General features: G+C 33.9%; 1 protein-coding gene across 1 annotated transcript in view; it reads left to right on the forward strand.

Moving 5' to 3' along the window:
- Positions 1-21,149, forward strand: part of LOC149933963 (eukaryotic translation initiation factor 2-alpha kinase 3-like) — a 69,331-nt gene that overhangs the window by 25,493 nt on the left and 22,689 nt on the right. Inside the window, exons 6-14 of the mRNA XM_090153010.1 lie at positions 4,328-4,445; positions 5,654-5,788; positions 5,972-6,106; positions 7,119-7,263; positions 8,528-8,764; positions 9,524-9,790; positions 18,451-18,746; positions 18,820-19,127; positions 19,271-19,417. Of these exons, the coding sequence (XP_090009136.1) occupies positions 4,328-4,445; positions 5,654-5,788; positions 5,972-6,106; positions 7,119-7,263; positions 8,528-8,764; positions 9,524-9,790; positions 18,451-18,746; positions 18,820-19,127; positions 19,271-19,417 (1,788 nt within the window). The remainder of the gene's footprint in view (positions 1-4,327; positions 4,446-5,653; positions 5,789-5,971; positions 6,107-7,118; positions 7,264-8,527; positions 8,765-9,523; positions 9,791-18,450; positions 18,747-18,819; positions 19,128-19,270; positions 19,418-21,149) is intronic.

Here is a 21,149-nt window from a genome sequence, read left to right on the forward strand (position 1 = left end):
TTTTAGACTATGAGGAGCAAAAATCATGAAATAATCTTTGTCTAAATTTAACAACATATTCTTTTGATCTAAAACAACTTTTAAACGATTAACATCACTTTCTAAAAGTTCAGTCATTCTAGTTACATCAGTATTAGCGTCCAATAATGAATTATCATCAGCATAATCGAACGATCGAGATTAAACAAAATGGGCCCAAGAATACTCCCTTGGGGAACCCCCGAAGTAATTTTGCCTGACGTCGAATTAGCACCCTGTATTAACACAGTTTGAGTGCGGTCCTTTAAGTAAGAGTCAAACCAATTTTCGGCCTCATTACTAATACCACAGTTCCTCGGAATTCTAATTAATTAATTATGGTCGACCCTATCAAATGCTTTAGATAGGTCTAGAAAAACAACTCCAACAATCTTATTATTATCAAGCTCCCCGAATATCGATTGATGTAAGTTCGTTGCACAGTCTATGGTAGAGTACCCTGGCCTAAACCCAGACTGATTTGGCGACAGTATATTTTTTGGGTAATAAATTCTAACAGTTGTTCACAGGCACATTTTTCAGGAACCTTAGATAGAGCTTGTAAGATAGAGATTCCTCGATAGTTTGAGGGGTCAAATGGATCACCTGATTTAAACAATGGTATAATACTGGCCATTTTCCACATTGAAGGAAATTGTTGTTTGGCGTATGATAGGTTAATTATTTTGGTTAAGATTGACGCCAAAACGCCAGCTAAACTCTTAATAAGGATACAGGATAGGCCATCTGGCCCCCTAGCTTTACTAGATTTCATCTTTTTTAAAAGCTTAAAAACATAGTCTTCACTAACTTCTTTAAAATAAAATTCATCCCTTTGACATTAAACAGAGTTATTAAGAGGTAGGGGAAGGTCCACTAGAGCTTTAGTTTGATTATTTAAAAATTGATCGTTCAACATATTAGCCATATCAGAAGGATGATTAGTCATAATAGAGCAACCAAATTATTAGTACCCTTTTGTAAATGTGGCTTTAGTTTTTTCCAAATAGCGCCAGAGTTCCTACCAACACCTTTGAGTTCATTTTTAAAATAGTTAATTTTTGTATCACGAATTAAATTTGTAGTAAGATTACGTAATCTCTTATAATTCTTAAGCCAATTATGGTCTCTATGAGATCTTCTCTTTGCAATGTCACGCAAATGGATTAAGTGCTTTACGTTATTATTAAGCCACGGCGGAGTATACAGATTTACGTCGAGAAATTGGCGGCAAATACTTATTAAGACAAGTAGAAATGACTAAATGTAAATTCCGAACAGCATCATCAATACTTAAAACATTAATACTGCTAAGTTGTAACGCAAGTTCTTTCACAAAAGCATCGGAGTCAAACTTAAGATAATCACGAACTTCAGCAATTACTTTTCCAATACGAGGGCAAAGTTTTTTTCTCACACAAACTATAACGTCATGGTCCGAGATCCCAGTAGGGATAACACCTTGATGTATAATTCTATCCGGAGAGGATACATAAATATGGTCAATTAGAGTGACAGTAGTCAAGGTAACACCCGTTGGATTAGTGATAATTTGTTTAAGGTTTATCAGCGTGGACAATAATAATTTAGTTTTGAGGGACAAGGGAGTTTGTAACACATGTCAATTAAAATCTCCCAATAAAATGCATTCAGAGGATTGATCGACTAGTCTGATAGTGTTCTTTAACGTAATCATCATATCTTTAAAATTAGTGGAAGGGGGCAGTAACAGACTCCAATAAATACAGGCTTCGAGTTTTTCTCATTAATTTACAAAATAAAATTTCTATGTCAGAAGAATTTATAATATCAAAATTAAAATCTACTGTTTGAATCAATAAAGTGTTCTTATAATAAATACAAACACCTCCTCCCCGACGTAGAGTACGGTCACGTCTTAGAATGTTATAACCAGGAATCTCGATAACGTCATCAGGGACTAAGTCTGAAAGCCAAGTTTCTGTAATAGCCATAATACTTATATCATTTTCTTTTATTAAATTAGTTAAATTCTCTATACAAAATTGCCTTTTGAGACTACAGATGTTGAGATGTGCGATTCGCAGACCTTTATACCGTTTCAGTTGATTACGTGGTATTGATAGGGAATAATGATCATTTCTAGGCGAAAAGTCACTAGAATCATACACTAAGGGTCAACGTGAAGTCTTCCTAGGCTGAGGTTGAGACTGTCAAAGTTCTAAAAATCTTAATACCACTAGGCCAATTTGCTCTTAGTCTTATTATCTTATCTTGGGATCTATTGCATTCAAGTTGAAATGTTGCTGTCCATCTGTCTTCCCTTAACATATTCAATTTACAATAGTCCAAGTTTAGGCTCTCTAGATGCTCATTTATCTCATCAACAGTAGTGCCACTTACACAGTTTAATATTTTAAATTCAACATAAGGAGAGGCACTAGTAAAGCCGTGTATTCTTTCTTCTTTTGTACCCCAGATTTTAGGGTTCTTCACAGTTTGTTTACCCAATTTGACGCAGGATACACCTATCGGCCATAACTTTGGAGCTAGTAAAGTTTTGGTGTCACTCACTGAATTTATTACGAAACACCGAACTTTATCAGAGCTATGTTTTTAAGAAACACGCATGCCTGTTATTTTAATTTCCTGTTCGCATAAGTAGTTATAGACAGTGTCCGGGTCTGTACCAGAATCACAATTACCAATGAAGTAGGATTCATCAGGATCGACAGCTTTGACTTTAAACGATTTCGTACCATCTTGTTCAGAGTTATCCTTATCAGCTAGAGTCGTATTTTCATGGATATTTTCAGTAGCGGAATACAACAATTTCCTCGGAACTGTTTTCTTTTTATTTACTGTTTTCCACCCTTGAGTATTTATTTCCAATTGTGTTTGCTCATCCTGTACTACCATTTCCGGTTGATTACCCGATACTGCATCAGAAATTTCCTTTGGGGTACCTTCATCATAATCAGAAGCTGTACATGTACGTGCTTCATCGTTATTCAATTCCATATCTAGCTTATTAATTCTCTTTTGATTTTCCCTCACTTTTCCCTCTATTTGTGCGATACTCTTCACATTTTCTTAAACTTGTTCAGTCAAAACCGAGATTAGGCCCAAACCATTTTTTTTCTGTTTGCGAGTTAGAGAAACTGTCTGCAAGCTCCGTGAAATTTTTGTATTATCATCAATCATATTATTAGAAGCTTCATTTCCTTCTTAATAGCCTTTAACTCCTGATTAATTTTGTCCTTTAATTCATTCTGGTTCTGAAGATTACAAGAGTCACTTGCCTGAGAGTTCTTAAGGCATTTCAGCATCTCCCTACTGTGTATACATGCGTAAAACCTTTTAGCTTGAGTAGTGGTCAATTTTATACAGTCCAGGTGGAAATAAATCCGACAGAGGTCACAAGTTACCATAATTTGTTTGGATTGTTTTTCATCTTTCCTACCAAACTGACACCCATTTTCTAAGCAATTCATAAAGACTTTCAAAAACCTAGGTTAAACCTAGGCTTAACGTAGAGATGGAGGAGCCAAAAATTTTGACGTCTGCTTTCTCAGGGTTGCCCGATCTATCTAAAATACTTGGACCCCGCCCAATATTGAACAAAACGGATAGTTTTGTGTATCCTACTATACCACAAACGTAAAAGTAACGCTAGTAAACGTTAATATTAGTAAATTTTCAAAAATTAATATCTCCGCTAATTTTCATTTCTGAAAAATAATTTTGACAGAAACATATCGCAAAAAATTTATTAAAAAAAGTCAGACATGCGTTGGTGTGTTGATATTCACTTGCTGCGCCTAATGCCAAGGAGGAGTGAAAAGTGTTACACTATAGGTCTCAAATGCATTGGAACTCTATAAAATAGTTTAAATTGTATTGTAGTGTTGATTATAGTGTAAAATTGGGAAGCCTTTAATATGGAAAAGTGCGTAAAGTGCCAACTTTTCGTCCCAGTTTGAGTTAATAATTTTCCCATAGTAAAACACTATCTGTAATTTTTCTGAAATTGTGTGCACTTATGAAAGTTTGCTCCCTATTCCTAAAATAGGGGAGTTTTAATTTTAACTTTTCCAACTCTTCCCTTTTTTGATCTTAACTTGGAACATTGAGGGCGGGGGGGGGGGGGGAATTGCTTCATTCGTTCTTTAGTCAATTTATCATATTAGAAAATTTAAGCAGCTATTATTGGAACTAAATAAATGTCTATTGTAATATTCTCAAATAGTATAATAATTAAGCTATTGGAAAACTGCGGTTTTTTGTATCTTTTCTTTAAAAATAACTGATAATTTCCCCTTTTTTAAAGTTCGACTCTCCAATTGTACATGCGTGGCATTTGAAGGATAATAAATTAAATTCGATTAATTTATTTGAACAAAATACAGTTGTGAGACCAGTTGATGGAAAACCTATTCTTTACTTAGGTAAGATTTTCTTTAAATTTCAATAGTGAGAGCGAATGGTGTTAAATTTGTTCGAAATTGGTATACAGCTCTGAAAATTAATATACACGTGCCTTGAACTATACTCTTGACTACCTAAATTTTATTTTTCAAAAAAACCGACTGGAAAAACTTTGATAAGCAAAAAACGCCTTTGTTGCCGAGGTCGCGCGCATCTTATTTTATAAGTGTTTTTTAAAATAAAACGTTCTAAGTTGCACCGAATCTCCGCAACTTTAGGAATAAAAAATGGTAAATCGCCTGTATCTTGCGTGGTAAAGGTGGTAAAGTTATGAATTTTTTATGGTAATACGTGTCACAGTGTTACTTAAAACCTGATATGGAACCACATCGAGGTATTTTTTTTTACTTGACGTTTTTTACCATTTTTAATTATTCTCCATAGGGAAAAATGGTAAATCGCGTGTATCTCGGGTGGTAAAGGTGGAAAAGTTATGAAATGTTTTATGGTGATACGTGTCATAGTACTACTACCATTTTTATTCCTAAAGTAGCGGAGATGCGGTGCAACTTAGATCTTTTCATTTTAAAAACAACTAAACTACGATGCGCGCGTCCTCGGCAACAAGGGCGTGTTTTGCTTATAATAGTTTTTCCAGTCGGTTTTTTTGAAAAATAAAATTTAGGTAGTTGAGAGTATAGTTCAAGGCACGTGTATATCAATTTTCAGAGCTGTATACCAATTTCGAACAATTCGGGTATATTTTGTAATCATGCGCTCTCACTACAATGTGTTATTTAATTTAGCAGGTGGTAAAATGGTAACTAATGAAATCAACATTTATCAGTGACTCAAAGTGAAAATCATCCTTCCTTGATCAGGGAGACATCTATGTAATTCTTGAAGAAGAACAGTCAGTTAGGGGTCAAATTTTTCCCCAACAAGATTTTTGCAGATAATTAGTTACTTTTATGCCTTGCCAGGCTGAATTGATAACAGTAGTCGACATTTTCCAAAAAAGAAATAATTGAAATCGCTAAATGGGCAAAAAATTACTTATGCGTTAAATGTACCTGTCTACATTATTTATCACAATACCTTTTATTTACTAAAATAAAGTTATTTACCATTATTGGCCACTGGTATTTAGAACACTGATTATTATAGACTGAAACTCTTGCAATTAACTTTGGTGCAAATTATTTATGCACATCAATTTTTTCTTTAGGTCGTCATCATCATCAGTTGTATATCCAGCAGTCTAAAGAAATTAAATTTAAAATAAGAAATGCTCTTCACTATGTTCATACTACTTCAGAAATTGAACTGCCAACTATAGAATGGAAACCTTATATTGTTACTGGTATGTGTTGTATTTATTAAGACCATTCTAGTAGTTGTTTTTATAGGCAACAGTGATCAGGCCCCAATATGTCAGTTAAGTAGAGTACAAATTAAATAAATTAAGTTAATAGTTTGCTACCCTGAGTTACAACTGTAGAATCCCTAACCTAACCTGTTCTTTATCTTTTGTTTTATTTTCTAGGTTCGAGTAGAACACCCTATATTAACCATGGAAAAGAAAGTACATCAATGATAGGACACACACCGGTTAATGTGGACCAATCGACAACTGCTTTGGTGTTAAAGCAAGATGATGACATTCTGGACTATCCATATGGTATTTTTTTAAAGCACGCTGTGGAGTACATTAACCTTTTCAGTTTCCATAGAGCCATGTAGTGATAAATTCATAAATTGCGGGATTTTAATGGGGTAATATAAATTATTATATTTCTCAAGAAATCAAAATATTTTATTGGGATTTTAGCATTTTCTACTGAAATACATCCAGGGAATTAAAAATAAGTATTTAAAATAAAAAGAACCTAGGTTAAGTGCAAAGGTCAAAGATTTTGATCTACATTAAAGAGGTCATTGGCCAAATGTACAAAATTTTTAAACTTATTTATGCAATGCGCAGGAAAATGTCTTTTAATCAAGGTTTGTTTCATTAAAATCGGATAATTTTTCATCAAGATATTTACTTGCCTATTTCAGTGGTCAAGGCCATTTGTAGCAATTTTTCAATGTCTAATATCTCAATAACTATTCATCGGATGCTAAAAATATTTTGGCAATCGGCTTTATCACTAATAAGAACCCCAAGAACGTATTTTAAAAGAAATCTGAGGGGTTAGGGATGACAACCTGTGACCATCCTTCGTGGAATGACCCAAAATTAAGCTAATTACTACAAGTATTTTGTGCTTTGTTTCTTACATATCCTCTAGAGGATAAGTGATATGTTTTGATATAAATCAAGCATTATTAGTTAATTTTTTGTTATGGTAAATCGATTGAAAATACAGGATGTATATGGCAATTAAAAGTAAATAGTGTTTCAAGGAGCTTTATGGGGGATTACCAAAAATATGTATTCTGTATGTGTATAAGTAACTGATTTAGGAATGGTTTTGTGGTTCCAACAATAAGGCTTAATTGCTTTTACTTTTAACTTGCTTTTAACTAAAGATTCACTTCCCATAAGCTGAACAGTACATCTGTTAATTTTAACAGAAACTGGTGAAATATTTTTAAGTTAAACACCATTTCTACCAAGAAAAGAACAGCATATTTTTAAATTTCCAACTGCTTACCTAAGAAATAAACATGTGCATTTCTATTTACAGACAGTGGCTACTATCTCTACGGCTCTGAAAACCTTGGAAATTCCATTGAGAATTATACTTGCAATAAAGAATCAGAAACCATTGAGGAAAATGATGAAATGTTTGATAACTTCATGAAACCCATTATCTCTCTCTGGTATTGGTGGTATGTATTTCTTTTATTTATCTACTGTTTGATTTTACAATATTACTTTCATTTTTATCAATAAACCTGTGGTTCATCATCTCAAACATTAGTTATGTTATCCAATAAAAGGGTTTTATTATTATACCTTTTTCAAATAGTACTTTTATGTAGTCTAGTCGGTTTACTCTCATTTTCAGTAAGTGAAATACACGTTGATTACAATTCTTTCAAACTGGACTACATTCAATAAAGATGAACATTTCCTCATGTATAAAATATACCGTTGCACAGGTGATAGTTATTCTGTCAGTTGTAAAAACGTTATAAAACAAATTTGTCTATAGCTTGTCATATCCCTTCTTGTATACAGGGACACTTTTAGCTCAATTCTATTCAAAGCTTTGTTAGAAAGATATTATAATTCCAGCAATGGACTGAACAATGTTTGGGAGGGTTCTTATCCAGGCGGGTAGCATTGTTGATTGGAATGTAATGGAAGTTGATTTTCACTAATAGGTTGAAAACTTAGTATTCTTTTGGTTCTTCCTGGTTTAGAGTAGAAGTGAACATCACTTAAATGCATTAATAATTAATAACAATAATAAAAATCAGCTAGGCTAATACCCTTGGCACCACCTTAGGCCTAAGTCATCAAGCGACTTTGGAAGTCATTAATTCAGGTGGCCGGGTTAACTTAAGTGTTATCAGAACTGTATATCTTTCAAGTGAAGTATCCATCTAGACAAAATGGAAACCTACCATCGTAGGGTCGTGGAAATTTTCAACGGTCATGACTTCTTCAAATGCGAAAGCATCAACCTACTTATATGACTTAGTGTAGATATTACTCCTCATAACAATATAGGATATGTTGAAATCGCATTGTATATGGATTTACCTACCAACTATTGAAATGGTCAAGAATGTATTGAATTAGTTACTAAGAATATTTCAGCATAGCATTAACCCCTGGTACCATCCTCGCAGCTTTTGTGGAGAAAGTTCGTCTGCATTTAAGGCGCATTCAAGGTCATACCATATAGCAAACTTGGATGGGAAAGTAGACGAATTTAAGCTACAAAGGGAATCAGAATCCTGTAGTCCAATTTTCTTAATAACTTCAATACATTCTTGAAATGGTTTTATTAAAACCATATTAGTATGATTTTCCCCTGCCCTTTTTTTGTAGAAACATACTTAGTAAAATTAGAATGTGTTCTGAGAAAGTACTTTTTTTATTTCTGATGTTTAATTTAATTTTATCTCTCCCTTTCACAATTAGGAAAGAGGTATGCGGAATTAGCTTAGCAACATCAATTCTTTTCCATGTCTTGTATACAAGGAGAGCTGTTAAAAAGATAAAAAAGAAGCTTACGGAGGAGAAAAGTGGTTCTGGAATTTATTATGGCGTCTCTGGTAGTGCTCCACAAACAGCTTCATCATCACCTGAAGCTTCAGAAAAGAACATCACTTCATCAGAGAAAATGCAAACTGAAGTTTTATGCGAATACCAATCCAGGTAAAAGCTTAACAACTTATTTTTACATGATTTTTTCTCCTTGTCAATATCAGTGATCAAATTTTATGCATCGTATTATTTTTTACCATTCAGAAACATGCCCATATTCCCTCATACCTCTAATGAACAAACAACAATAAAAAATTTCCAATTTTAATGTCACGTCATTAACTTCTATTTTTGATTGCTGTTCAGAAGCCGTCCAAAATGAAATATTTTCCATACACAAAGGCCTATTCCTTTATTAGCTTCAATTATAAAAAACTACTGCTTCTCACACACTCAATTTTAAGAGTGGTGTTCGATTTCTCTAATTTAAATATGAAAGCAAATTATTTGTTTTCATATATTTGTCACTATTTTGGTCACTTATGGAAGGAAATTGGTGTTATAAAATATTTTGCTCCGTTTAATCACCATCAGTATTTTTTTCTATTGCTATTAGTAACTATTCCAACTTTTATCAGCCATTTTAGTAATTAAGCATGTATTTTTTAATTGTATCATAATTATTAAACATTAAACCCCTATTTTTTTAATTTATAACTGAAGCCTTAAGTTTGCAAACCAACACCTTTTAACCAATTATGATTTATTTGTATTTTTCAATAGTAAAAAGATGTGTGAAATATCTAAAAATATTTTATCGTATGCTTTAAATGTATAAACAGTATTTTATTCATAAGATTTTTCCCCACATATTACCTAATTTTATCTCTATTTTGAAACCTATTTATAATGAACTATTATTTCTCACAGATATATTGTAGATTTTGAACCGATTCAAAGATTAGGCAAAGGAGGATTTGGTGTTGTGTTTGAAGCTAGAAACAAGATAGATGATTGTCATTATGCAGTGAAGAGAATATTACTACCAGACAGTTTGCGTGCTCAAGAGAAAGTTATGAGAGAAGTCAAAGCCCTTGCCAAACTTGATAATCCTGGAATTGTTCGATATTTCAATGCGTGGCAAGAGAGTCCACCACCTGGATGGCAAGAACATCACGATTTGCAGTGGGATGAAAAGTCAGTTTGATCATTTGACAAATTACAAATTTAGTACACTATTTATATTAATTGACAAAATTGACTTAAAATTTTGCTATTTATTTTATTGCCTTAAAATATCCATAACTATTAAAATATCCATAACTATTAAAATGTTAGATGTAATATCATTTGGCCTCACGAGTAAAAACGGCTTTTGAATACCATGGCTTTTTGAAAAACAATTCAATGAACTATTAGAATAGTTCATTTTGAACTATTATCATAACAACTCATCTACTCATGTCGCCTGTAAGAAAAATTTATATTTCTAGAAATATATATATTTTTTTAAAGTTAAATTGTTAAACGCTCTGGATCTGGTTCGGGTATGTATTGTCTTACTAGCAATCTCGGCTTCTTTGAAAGCCTTGGTGTTTATGCTAGCGGAAATTGCCGCTATTTGCTTCTGTGTTGACTTTTGTCTCAAAAAGAAGCTTCATGGCAAGGTTATCCAAATTTATTCGGATAGTCAGGCAGCCCTCAAGGCTCTCAACCAGTTTCAGGTTTCTTCAAAACTGGTGTTCAGCTGTTTGAATTTCCTCTCGGAGCTTGGTTCCAACAATAAAGTTCAGCTCTATTGGGTTCCTGGCCATCGGGGGTACTATGGTTATGAGAAGGCTGATGTCCTGGCCAAGAAGGGGGCAGAGGCTGGGTTCTTTGGTCCCGAACCTGCCGTTCCTATCCCCTCTGGCATAGTTCGCGGCCTTATCTCTAACTCCATGACGGACCGTCAACTCAAGCTTTGGCTTGAGATGGATGGCCAAAGGCAGGCTAAAGAGTTTATCTCTGGCCCCTCTAGGCAGAGAGCTAAGGAGCTGCTCTCGCTCTCCAAATTTAGTATCAGGCTGGTCGTTGGCCTACTTACAGGTCATTGTCTCCTTAACAGACACCTTTACCTGATTGGAATCAGCAATGATCCAATCTGTAGGGCTTGTCATGTTGAGGAGGAAACCGCCTCTCATGTGCTTTGTAGGTGCGATTACTACGCGGCCCAAAGATTCGAGCATCTTGGTATGCATCAACTGGAAACTTCTGATTTCTACAATATACCGGCCAAAAGGATTCTCCGTTTTGTGTCGGATATCGGGCTTTTTAAGTCTTAAGGTTCAGGGTTGCAACTTGCACAATGGACCTCTGGTCGAAGTGCGCGAATGGGTCCTTAGCCCTTAACCCCTTTCACTAATAATAATAATAATAATAATAATAAACGTTTCAAAGTACGCGACAAATTACAATTAAAACTAACCATTTTTTAAGTGCTATGTAATCATTTATTTGGATGACAATTGATCAAACCTAGGTTTGTTTTAAATTGAGAGAAATAACTACAGTAATTTAAAACTAATCGAATAATAACAATAATAGGGTCATTCCACGCAGAATCGGTTAACGAGTTTACCATGGATCAACGGATTTTGATAAAAAATGGCCGAAATGATACTTTGCCCATAAAAACCATGAATATAAAGTGATTTCTCAAAACATTTTTTATTTCGAATTTTCTTACACCCCAGAAAAATTGCACTCTTACAGCTCATTTTGGTATAAACCTGGTACAACCTAGCCTGTTATTTTTAACGTTTTATAAATTGGTACTAGCCTGGTATAAAGCTGACTTAAGATTTATGGTCATAATCTACCTGGTTTTAACCTGGTAATAATGTGGTTATAAACTGGCTAAAGTAGTTTACACCTGGAGATTTTCAAACCAAAAGTACGAGGTAACCCCCATGTTTTTCTTGTTGATTATAACATGGTTATAATGTGGTTTTTAAGTGGCTAAAGTAGTTTACACCTGGAGATTTTCAAACCAAAAGTACCAGGTCACCCCCATGTTTCTTCTTATTAAACTCTAATACAGCCAAAGGTGCAAAACACAATCTATTACTCAATTATAAGGTGATAACAGAGTTTCTACCTGGTCGAGATGTTGTTAAGGTATTTGGCGTAATCAGTGTAGAGAGATCTACCTTATTTTATTAATAATTAAGATACATGCTTTATTAGTTTCAATCTTTATTTCTGGGAAAATTATCATACATGTCTAGCTCGTCTAGCTGTATTACAAAATAATGGTTAATTGATTAAGATAGAAATAAGCAATGGCAATTGATTACAAAATAATGAATGACAATTAATTAAATTGAAGATAATTTACTACTTTTTCAGTTATTAAAATTATCAGTTTGCTTCTACTAAATTAGCAGTCTCAACTAAAAACATTGTTCCTTCTCTTTCAGGAGTAACAAAAAAACAAGGCAAAAAACAGTTGTTAGCAATATTGAATGCATGGATTCGCAATTCCCTATCAATTTTTCTTATGTGACGGATAAAATACCTTTCCCTAAGTGGGCCACTTTGAAATGGAGTCGACATTTTAAAAATTTGAATAATGGCATAATACGTAATTACGCATGTGCAATTTGCTGGGCATGTACATCTAGGAATGTGCTTAACAAAATATTTGATTTTTCCATATATATTTTCATTTTGCAAACAACACTTGATATACATTGTGTTTCGTTTTTTACATCTTGTATATTGTTCACTTTCAAAAACAATATTTTTAATTTTAAGTCGCTTGAAAACATAACAAGTGTTGATAATATCCATATGTGCAAGTAATGATTGTTGTACATAAAATGGTAGGTTTTCAACCCTTTTAGCAAGACCGACAACTGTCACATTTTCAGCAATTTGATCACACAATTTATGTTTCTTCCCCTTTTCCATCATTTTTTTTCAAAAGGTTTGAGCATTTGAGCCCACTGTTAATTTTTCATACCAAATTGGGATGCTTACAAAAGCAGATACCGATGATGCAATCTGTTTGTGAATCGATTGTGTTCCATGAAACATTTTTGTAAGTTTCCCATTTAAATTTTCAAATTGGAAACATGAAGTTTCAATAATTGGACCCAAGGTAGAATATGTGTCAGCCAAATGTAGTAACCCATGAATGTTGGATGACATATTTCTTCTACTATACAGTTGCTCAAAGCTTGAAACATATTCTATTAACAGTGATTTGGCTGTTTGTAATTCATCGATTGTTGCACCAAACTTCCATAGAATAAACATTGCGTAGACCAAAAGTAAATGATGTTGGAAAAACACTTGTGGCCATATGTCGTGCAATATTGGTACAGAATAATACAATAAAAAGAACTTGTATTCCGAAGCTTTCCAATAAGCTAAATCTAGGGTTGAACGTGGGAGACGTTCAACAAATGACGGTGGATGAATAGAAAGTAGTCTTTGATCAATTAATGCCCTAATGTTATTTAGTGAGTATGGAAACTCTGAGAACTGGCTGTCTAACAAGAGAGAAAGAAGTTTCCTCATTACTCCTAAAAATACAGCATGCATAGCGTCTACTGATGTGCATTTAATGATATCAGGAACTATTTTACTTAAAATTGTGGGGCCTTTAACACCTAAGAGAGGCCTTCCCAAAGTGTTTGCTTCGATCCCTAGAACTATAGTTTCATCATGGGTACGTTCATTTATGGGATGTTGGAATGGGTATACGTGGACATGAGATGTTTCTGTAATAAAAAACGTTTCACCTCTTTGGGTGCATGTACAGCAGCCATGGACTCCATTAAATTGAACTATGTTTAATGCTTTAGCTTTCGTCGGTGCATCACAAGTGCCACAAAGCACCATACTGCGAATAATAAAGGGTTCATTTCGATCTGGCGAAGTTACTTGAAAACCTTGAGAAAGCTTCTTGATAGCTAGGTTCAATGGAGTAAAAAAACAATTTATAACGGGTTGCGTCATACCAATCCAAACTGCTGCCACAATAACATTTTTTTGTTGAATTCTCTCCTTATAAAGAAGCTCATTTACGGAAAGATATAATGGCCACATGCTTTTTTTTGATGAGTTGAATAACTGCACACCATCCGTATTCCAAGTAAATGAAATACTATTTGGATTTGAAAGGAATCCATTGTTGTCATAATATTTTTTATACAAAGATCCATTGAATATGCTATTTATGTTTCCAGTTTCAACCTCATCGAATCGTGTCTGCAGCAAATTATAGAAATTAGGTCTTTTCATCATTGCCCTCAGTTGGTGTTTTATTGATAGGTCCATTTGGTGGCAAACATTATTATCAATACTCAAATCTTCAGCACAATTTTCACAATTTTTTTGGTTATTAACTGACTCATGTAAACATTTGGCACAGAACTTATGGTGCTTCATTGAAGGATTATAATGTTCAAAGTACTTTTTGAAATGATAGAGGGATTTTATGCATATATTTGGGTTTGGGCAATGCATTTTAATTAACAATAGAAGGTCTCCTATTGCTTCGTTAGTTAATGAATGCCTTGAGGCAAAGAGAAAAATGGCCAATACACTTTCAACTAGCGTTAATAAAGCGCCATTGTATATTGGTCCAGCCTCATTATTTAAAAAAATATCAGTGGGTTCATCATCGGATTCTTCATCACTGTCGCTCGGTGACTCGCCTCCTTCACTGTCACTCGGTGACTCGCCTCCTTCACTGTCGCTCGGTGACTCGCCTCCTTCACTGTCGCTCGGTGACTCGCCTCCTTCACTGTCACTCGGTGACTCGCCTCCTTCACTGTCGCTCGGTGACTCGCCTCCTTCACTGTCGCTCGGTGACTCGCCTCCTTCACTGTCGCTCGGTGACTCGCCTCCTTCACTGTCGCTCGGTGACTCGCCTCCTTCACTGTCGCTCGGTGACTCTCCTCCTTCACTGTCGCTCGGTGACTCTCCTCCTTCACTGTCGCTCGGTGACTCTCCTCCTTCACTGTCGCTCGGTGACTCGACTCCACCTTGCTCTTGCATCTCATTAGCTATCGGCACCTCAATAACATGTCTTTCATTCTCATTATCTCTTTTGTGGTACACCTGCTCCATAGGCTCTCTTAGAGCATGTTCTTCAGCTTCAGTTAATACTATAGTTATGGGAAAAAGTCTTAGTAAAATTATGCTAAAAATAAAATCAGTAATGTTATTACCAGGCGCTTTCTTTGTTTTAGGCAGATTAAGCTTTGTACCCATTTGGGCTTTTAACTTTGAAATCATACGATAACGCGTGGCTCTTGAAATATTTCCATCTTTATAACTTGGACACCTTTTTATTCTGTTTTAAATTTTCATGGTAAAACCAAATTTTTATCTCAAATATATAATACAGCAAATCGGTAAGTTAAGAAAAAACGGCGGGATTTTCAAATAATGGAGGTTGCCAGTCCATAGATTTATGGAAAATGAACCAAAACCCATTGCCATAAAAATGGACAACCATTAAAATATACTACCAAAATTAACCAAAAAAGGTTAATAAAATTGTGGAATACGCCTCATAGTACTCAAAAGTTTACAATTTTATGGCATTACAGATCTGAAAAATATAATGAAAAATACACTTTTTCTAGATTTGGCAGCCCTACACTACCAACGTGTTTCCTTGGTATTGCACAACCTTGTGAAAGCATTAGTTTCATTGTCTTGAAAAACGCGCTTCCTAGGCTACGTTCAGCGGGACTCAGCGGACTCAGCGCTGAGCGTTGAGCTTACTGTACGCTTTTTTTAATTTCCGGTTTCTACGTCATGTGTCTGGTAATAGATAATAATTCAATATCCTCATATAAATGTTACAAGATTTTATCAAGAATGTATTTATTTATACTCAGGGAGAATGAATATGTCGAGACTATCAACGGACACGTTGAGGCCCTAACCCCGTCACGCTAAGGGGGGGGAGGGGAAAAGGAGACGGTCTTATTTTTTGCGTCCTCGTAGCAGCGGTTATCTCGTCGAAAAACGTAATTTTCAAGAACCAATGAGATTGCAGTATTATTAGATTTTATTAAAGTGGAGGAGCATACCGGGGGCCCAATGGGTGGAATTGGAGAAACGCTAAAAATAATCTCGACATATTCATTCTCCCTGAGTATAAATAAATACATTCTTGATTTTATAATAAAAATATACACTTCGTTTTGGTTATGAAATTAAGAAAAAGCTAAATTTAACCTACAGTGGGATACGCGATGAGACCAACTATTTTAAGACTATACTAAAAGAAACATTTTAGCGCAATAAATCGGCTTTCTAATTGTTTAAACTTAAATTATTTCCTATTTTGAAATGTACGTGTACCATATCTCTACTTAAACATGGTATACAAAAAATTGTTGAGCAGATCAATACACATTAGGTGAAAACTATTCGTGAGTTCTGAACCGTGAAGAGAACGGCTTAGGACTAGGCTGTGACGTCACGCAAAAGTTCTGGATAGTTCAGAACTTTTGTACGAATAGTTGTGATTCGTACGATTTGACGTACGCAGCCCGATGTGCAGACACCATTTAGAACGGTTCCGAACGGTTCAACAAGAGGTTCTTGTCTGCGAATAGTTTGCATTTGGGTAGTTCTAGAATTTTTTTTTGCCGAATAGTGCGCATGGGGACTGGTTGAACGGTTCAGAACTCACGAATAGTTTTCAGCTAATGTTTTTTGCTTTCAAGTCTTGGACAAAACCACGTGTGTGGTTGGTCTTTTGAAAACTCCGACTCCATTGTAGATTACCCCTAAAATTTGTTATATGAATTATAATCTAATTTGAGTTAGATAGATGGTAATTTTACCCCAGCGGACTAGGAATATTAATTAATTTTTAATTCTGTTTCTAACTGGGTTTCTACGTCGTACATTTATTTTGGTGGGGGTGCTAATCTGACTTCAGTATTTCCATTTTTAGGTAGAATTATAGTTAACTGGTTCTGCTCCAATTATAACGTTTTTCCTATGATTTTGGTCTGAATAATTCAAATAAAATATTTTAAAAAAAATCTAGTTTCGCCGGAAGTTGAATAAAAACATTTTAATATTTGGCCAAAATTTAGTATAATTTTGTTTTTTCTTTTATTGTCGCGAGTCTTACTATAACGCGAAATCTTGTTTTCCCGTTGGAAACTGAAAATAGTTATATTTGGAAAAGGTTGAGGTTTTGTGGCAAAACTAAATTTAAATAACAATATTTTGGAAAAGGTGGCATTTTTTTGGAAACTGTGGTATTTTTTGTGGCAAAACTAAATTTAAATAGCAATATTTTGGAAAATGTGGTATTTTTTTTGGAAACTGTGGTATTTTTTGTGGCAGAAAATAAATTTAAATAGCAATATTTTGGAAAAGGTGGCATTTTTTTGGAAACTGTGGTATTTTTTGTGGCAGAAAATAAATTTAAATAGAAATATTTTGGAAAAGGTGGTATTTTTTGTGGCAAAACTAAATTTAAATAGCAATATTTTGGAAAATGTGGTATTTTTTTGGAAACTGTGGTATTTTTTGTGGCAGAAAATAAATTTAAATAGCAATATTTTGGAAAAGGTGGCATTTTTTTGGAAACTGTGGTATTTTTTGTGGCAGAAAATAAATTTAAATAGAAATATTTTGGAAAAGGTGGCATTTTTGTGGCAGAAACTAATTCGGCTATTACATTTGTTTCATAATTATAGTACTTTACCCTGCAAATACACATTTTAACTAGTTCGCGTTATAGTAGGACTCGCGAGAAACGAGGAACAAGATTCCGAAATTTCGTATACTGATATCTGTTGGTCAGTACTTTGTTGCTGTGTACGGCCAGGAATGGTACGTAGCCTTGGTGCAAGCAACTTTTAAAGAGGAAAACGATTTTCTATTAAACTTTATGGTCAGGGACCCTTATTCAAATACGCTTACTTGGCCTAAAAAAACTGATGAATGCCATGTTCCCCTTAAAGACATTGTGTGCGTAGTACCTGAGCCAACAGCTTCTAGCACTTCAAAAAGGTTTTTTAAACTTGATAAAGATTGCCTTAAGTACGTACAAGAATTATTCAAAATGAATTTTGGGTAAACGATGCTTGTTACCGTACAAAATAAAAGTTTTTGTTTAAATACTGAAATTTAGTTTTTTTTAAATTAATTTTTGACACTAAAGAATCAAATACGGAAATAGTTAAATACATCGTTTGAAAGGTGTGGTTAGGGGCTACTTTTCAATGTAAATTATAATTTTTTTCAAGTTAGTCGATTTTTGATATAAGCTTGAGAGTAGTACCCCCTGACAGACGTTTTTCCCAAAGTATGGGTCTATAACTCAAGACGTAAAATCTTAACACGAACTTTGAATAGCTTAACGTTTTTGTCACCCTATATTTAGTATTAGAGGCAAATTTGGTTGAATTGGTAAAGACAATAAGCTATTTACTAGACATTTTTCCGGGTTGTACCAAAATGAGCTTTCAAGAGTGCGATTTTTCTGGGGTGTAAGAAAATTCGAAATAAAAAATGAACCGTGAAATATTTTGAGAAATCACTTTATATGCATTGTTTTTATGGGCATAGTATCATTTCTGCCAATTTTTATCAAAATCCGTTGATCCATGGTAAACTCGTTGACCGATTCTGCGTGGAATGACCCAGTAGCCCAATAATTTAAATACACTATTAAAAATTAAGTAATGAGTCAATGTAATGAAATTATACATTTCTTTCAAAAGTTGCGATAAGCGTCTTGTTTATTGTTGCTCTAAGGTAGCAAACATTGCTTATACTATTGTATGTTAAAACTTAAATGTTCAAATGTTTTTCTTTTGCAGCAGCCAAGCCATGAGCACAAACATTCAGACACCTTCAATAGCCAGCACTGCTCAGAATCAATCCTCATCCCCAATTGCCATAAAAGAAAAATTTCCAAAAGATGTCTATAACCCATTAAAAATATCTGAAAATTTTACTGTGGGCAGCACCAACAATACCAAGGGATTTTCTCAGAATGTGGATGAGAGTGGTTCTTTTAGTTTTCATCATGATAAAAGCATTAACGATACTCTTGATGTAGTATTTCATAATAATACTACTGAAACCAGCATTCATCTGAATTTGAAATACGCAGGTAACTTTGACTCAAAAGCATATTGCACACATTTGAATTTTCTGTCATACTTATAATTTTACTATTTGTTTAGATGGTTCTGGAGATTCAACTAGTAATATTAGTTCAACAGATAGCAACATGATTATTCCATTTGCAGCAAAATATAATACTTCCTACAGCAACAGATTTAGTCAAAGTTTGTCAGTTACCAATACTAAAAATGAAGATTCAGGATGTGACTCTACAGATGAAGAATTCTTATCTTTAGACAATAATTTAATTGAAATCCAAAACAACATCAATTCGCAAATGGTTAAACTAAAAAGACCTAATGTTCTATCACTGAAATCTAAAGCTGCTGATGATGTTCCTCCAGTTAAACTGTACCTTTATATCCAGGTTAGTTCTACTTTTATCATTGATAAGTAGACTTGGTGAATATATAAATGGTACAAAACAGGTGAATGTTTATATTCTAAATAAGTTTGCAGGAAAATTGAATGAACTCTGACATTTTAATGAATTTTTTTAAATAAATTTAGATGCAACTTTGCCGCAAAGAAACTCTTAAAGATTGGCTTGTGGTAAATACTGTGCGAGAAAGAGAAGAAGTACTAGATATATTTGACCAAATCGTTAGTGCTGTGCAGTACGTTCATGATTGCAACCTGATGCATAGAGATTTAAAGGTATTATTAGTTTTTAATATCAAGGGTTTATCTTGTTTCTAAGGTCATAATCCTGAAATCGTAAAACTTTTATGCTATCAAAGCACTTGCAATGTAAAAGTGAAAAAACAAGAACAGCATAACTATTGTGTTGGATTAATTAATTAATCAACTTCTAATTATCAATGCGGAAACATCACTGGCTGTTTACTCTATGTGAAGCAATAGGCCACTCTTACATTCGAATGAAACAGCTTAGTTTACAAGATAATTAATTAATCAACAAATTGAGGGATAAATTAAGGTCATTATCTATTTGAATGTGACCCAATTAATGAGATAATCGATAAGAAAATGGCATGCAAAGTTTGTGATCATCCCTTATTCAAATGTAACACCAAATATTAGTGTTTACGAGGTCAATATACTGTAGCTGCCCCGTTCTCTTTGAGTTAATACGAACCACTGATTAACTGGAATTCAAAGAATGATAAAAGAAATCTGAAAAGTCCATAAAAAGGCGGCAAAAACGCTAAGCCCTAGAAGAATTAAGAGGTATTTCAAGGCCGAATGGTGGCGTCAAGGAGGCGCCCTCTATAACCATAGCCTTAGCTATGTAAAGAAAATAGCCATGTGAGATAGGGGGATTGGCTAGGTCAGATGAGAGGTTCTCCAACAGCAAAAAGAGTGGTAAAAAATAAGTATATTTTTTAATTTAATGACTATACTGGCATTAATTTATTTTTTAGCATTAGTGTTACTAAATTATGCAACATAATTGAACCCATAGGTCTCAAATAATAAAATAAAGACTAAGAACTCTGACTAAAATTAAAAATAAAACAACAGTAGACTGGTTTCACCCTATTTGGGGCTCATCAGTACTGTGCAGGAAAAAACCCTATTTCCTAAAACCAATAAAAAATTCAAGGTTTTATTTTTAAATGCTGTGAAATTATGGTTTAAATTAAAATTCTTGACTATGGTTAAAATATGTATTGTAAAAATGTAATGTTATGTTCTAAATCAATGCAAATACTTCATGGTAAATTATTTATATTAGTTAATAATTATTATAGTATTGCGATATGTTATAATAATTTTTAACCATTAAAAATATTTTACCATGAAGTATCAGTTGCGTTTATTTAGAACATTTTTATATGCTGTGAAATTATTTGTTCAACGCCCTCAAAAATGCTTATGAAGCTTATAAATTCAAATGCTATAGCACTTACAATAGTTAGTGAATGGTAAGGGCGGACTTTTTAAGTCTAAAGGTCAGGAGTTGCACAATGGACCTCTGGTCAAAGTGCGTGATTTGGTTAATCTTTTAGTACCCTTCTCGACACTCATTTTTATTAAAAATAATAACAAATATAATAATAATGTGTACAAAATAAAAAGGCTCCCCCAAAAAGCAGCTGTAAAATACCACCAAACAATTCTTAATTCCCAGCCCCATCATAAGCTGTCATTGTTGAGTAAGAAACAGATTTTGGTTTTTCTCTAGCTTATCTTTAGGCTGCCCTAGTTTTTTCAGGAAGTAGGCTAAACCAGTGAAATCTCCCCCTATTTTTTTTGGTCCAGCATTTCTGAAACAAGTAAATACTCACAAAATTTATATTTTATCTTCCTTAAATATTCAGTGTAATTTAAAGTCAGTTAAATGTTAATCCGAAATTTTTTGTTAATTTTTTTCCGCCTTATTTCAAATTAGGTTTACACTCAATTTCAGCCACTTCCCCACTGA

The sequence above is a fragment of the Leiobunum rupestre genome, chromosome 7, assembly GCF_980474605.1.
Source record: "Leiobunum rupestre chromosome 7, qqLeiRupe1.1.hap1, whole genome shotgun sequence".
Taxonomy (NCBI): Eukaryota; Metazoa; Arthropoda; class Arachnida; order Opiliones; family Sclerosomatidae; genus Leiobunum; species Leiobunum rupestre.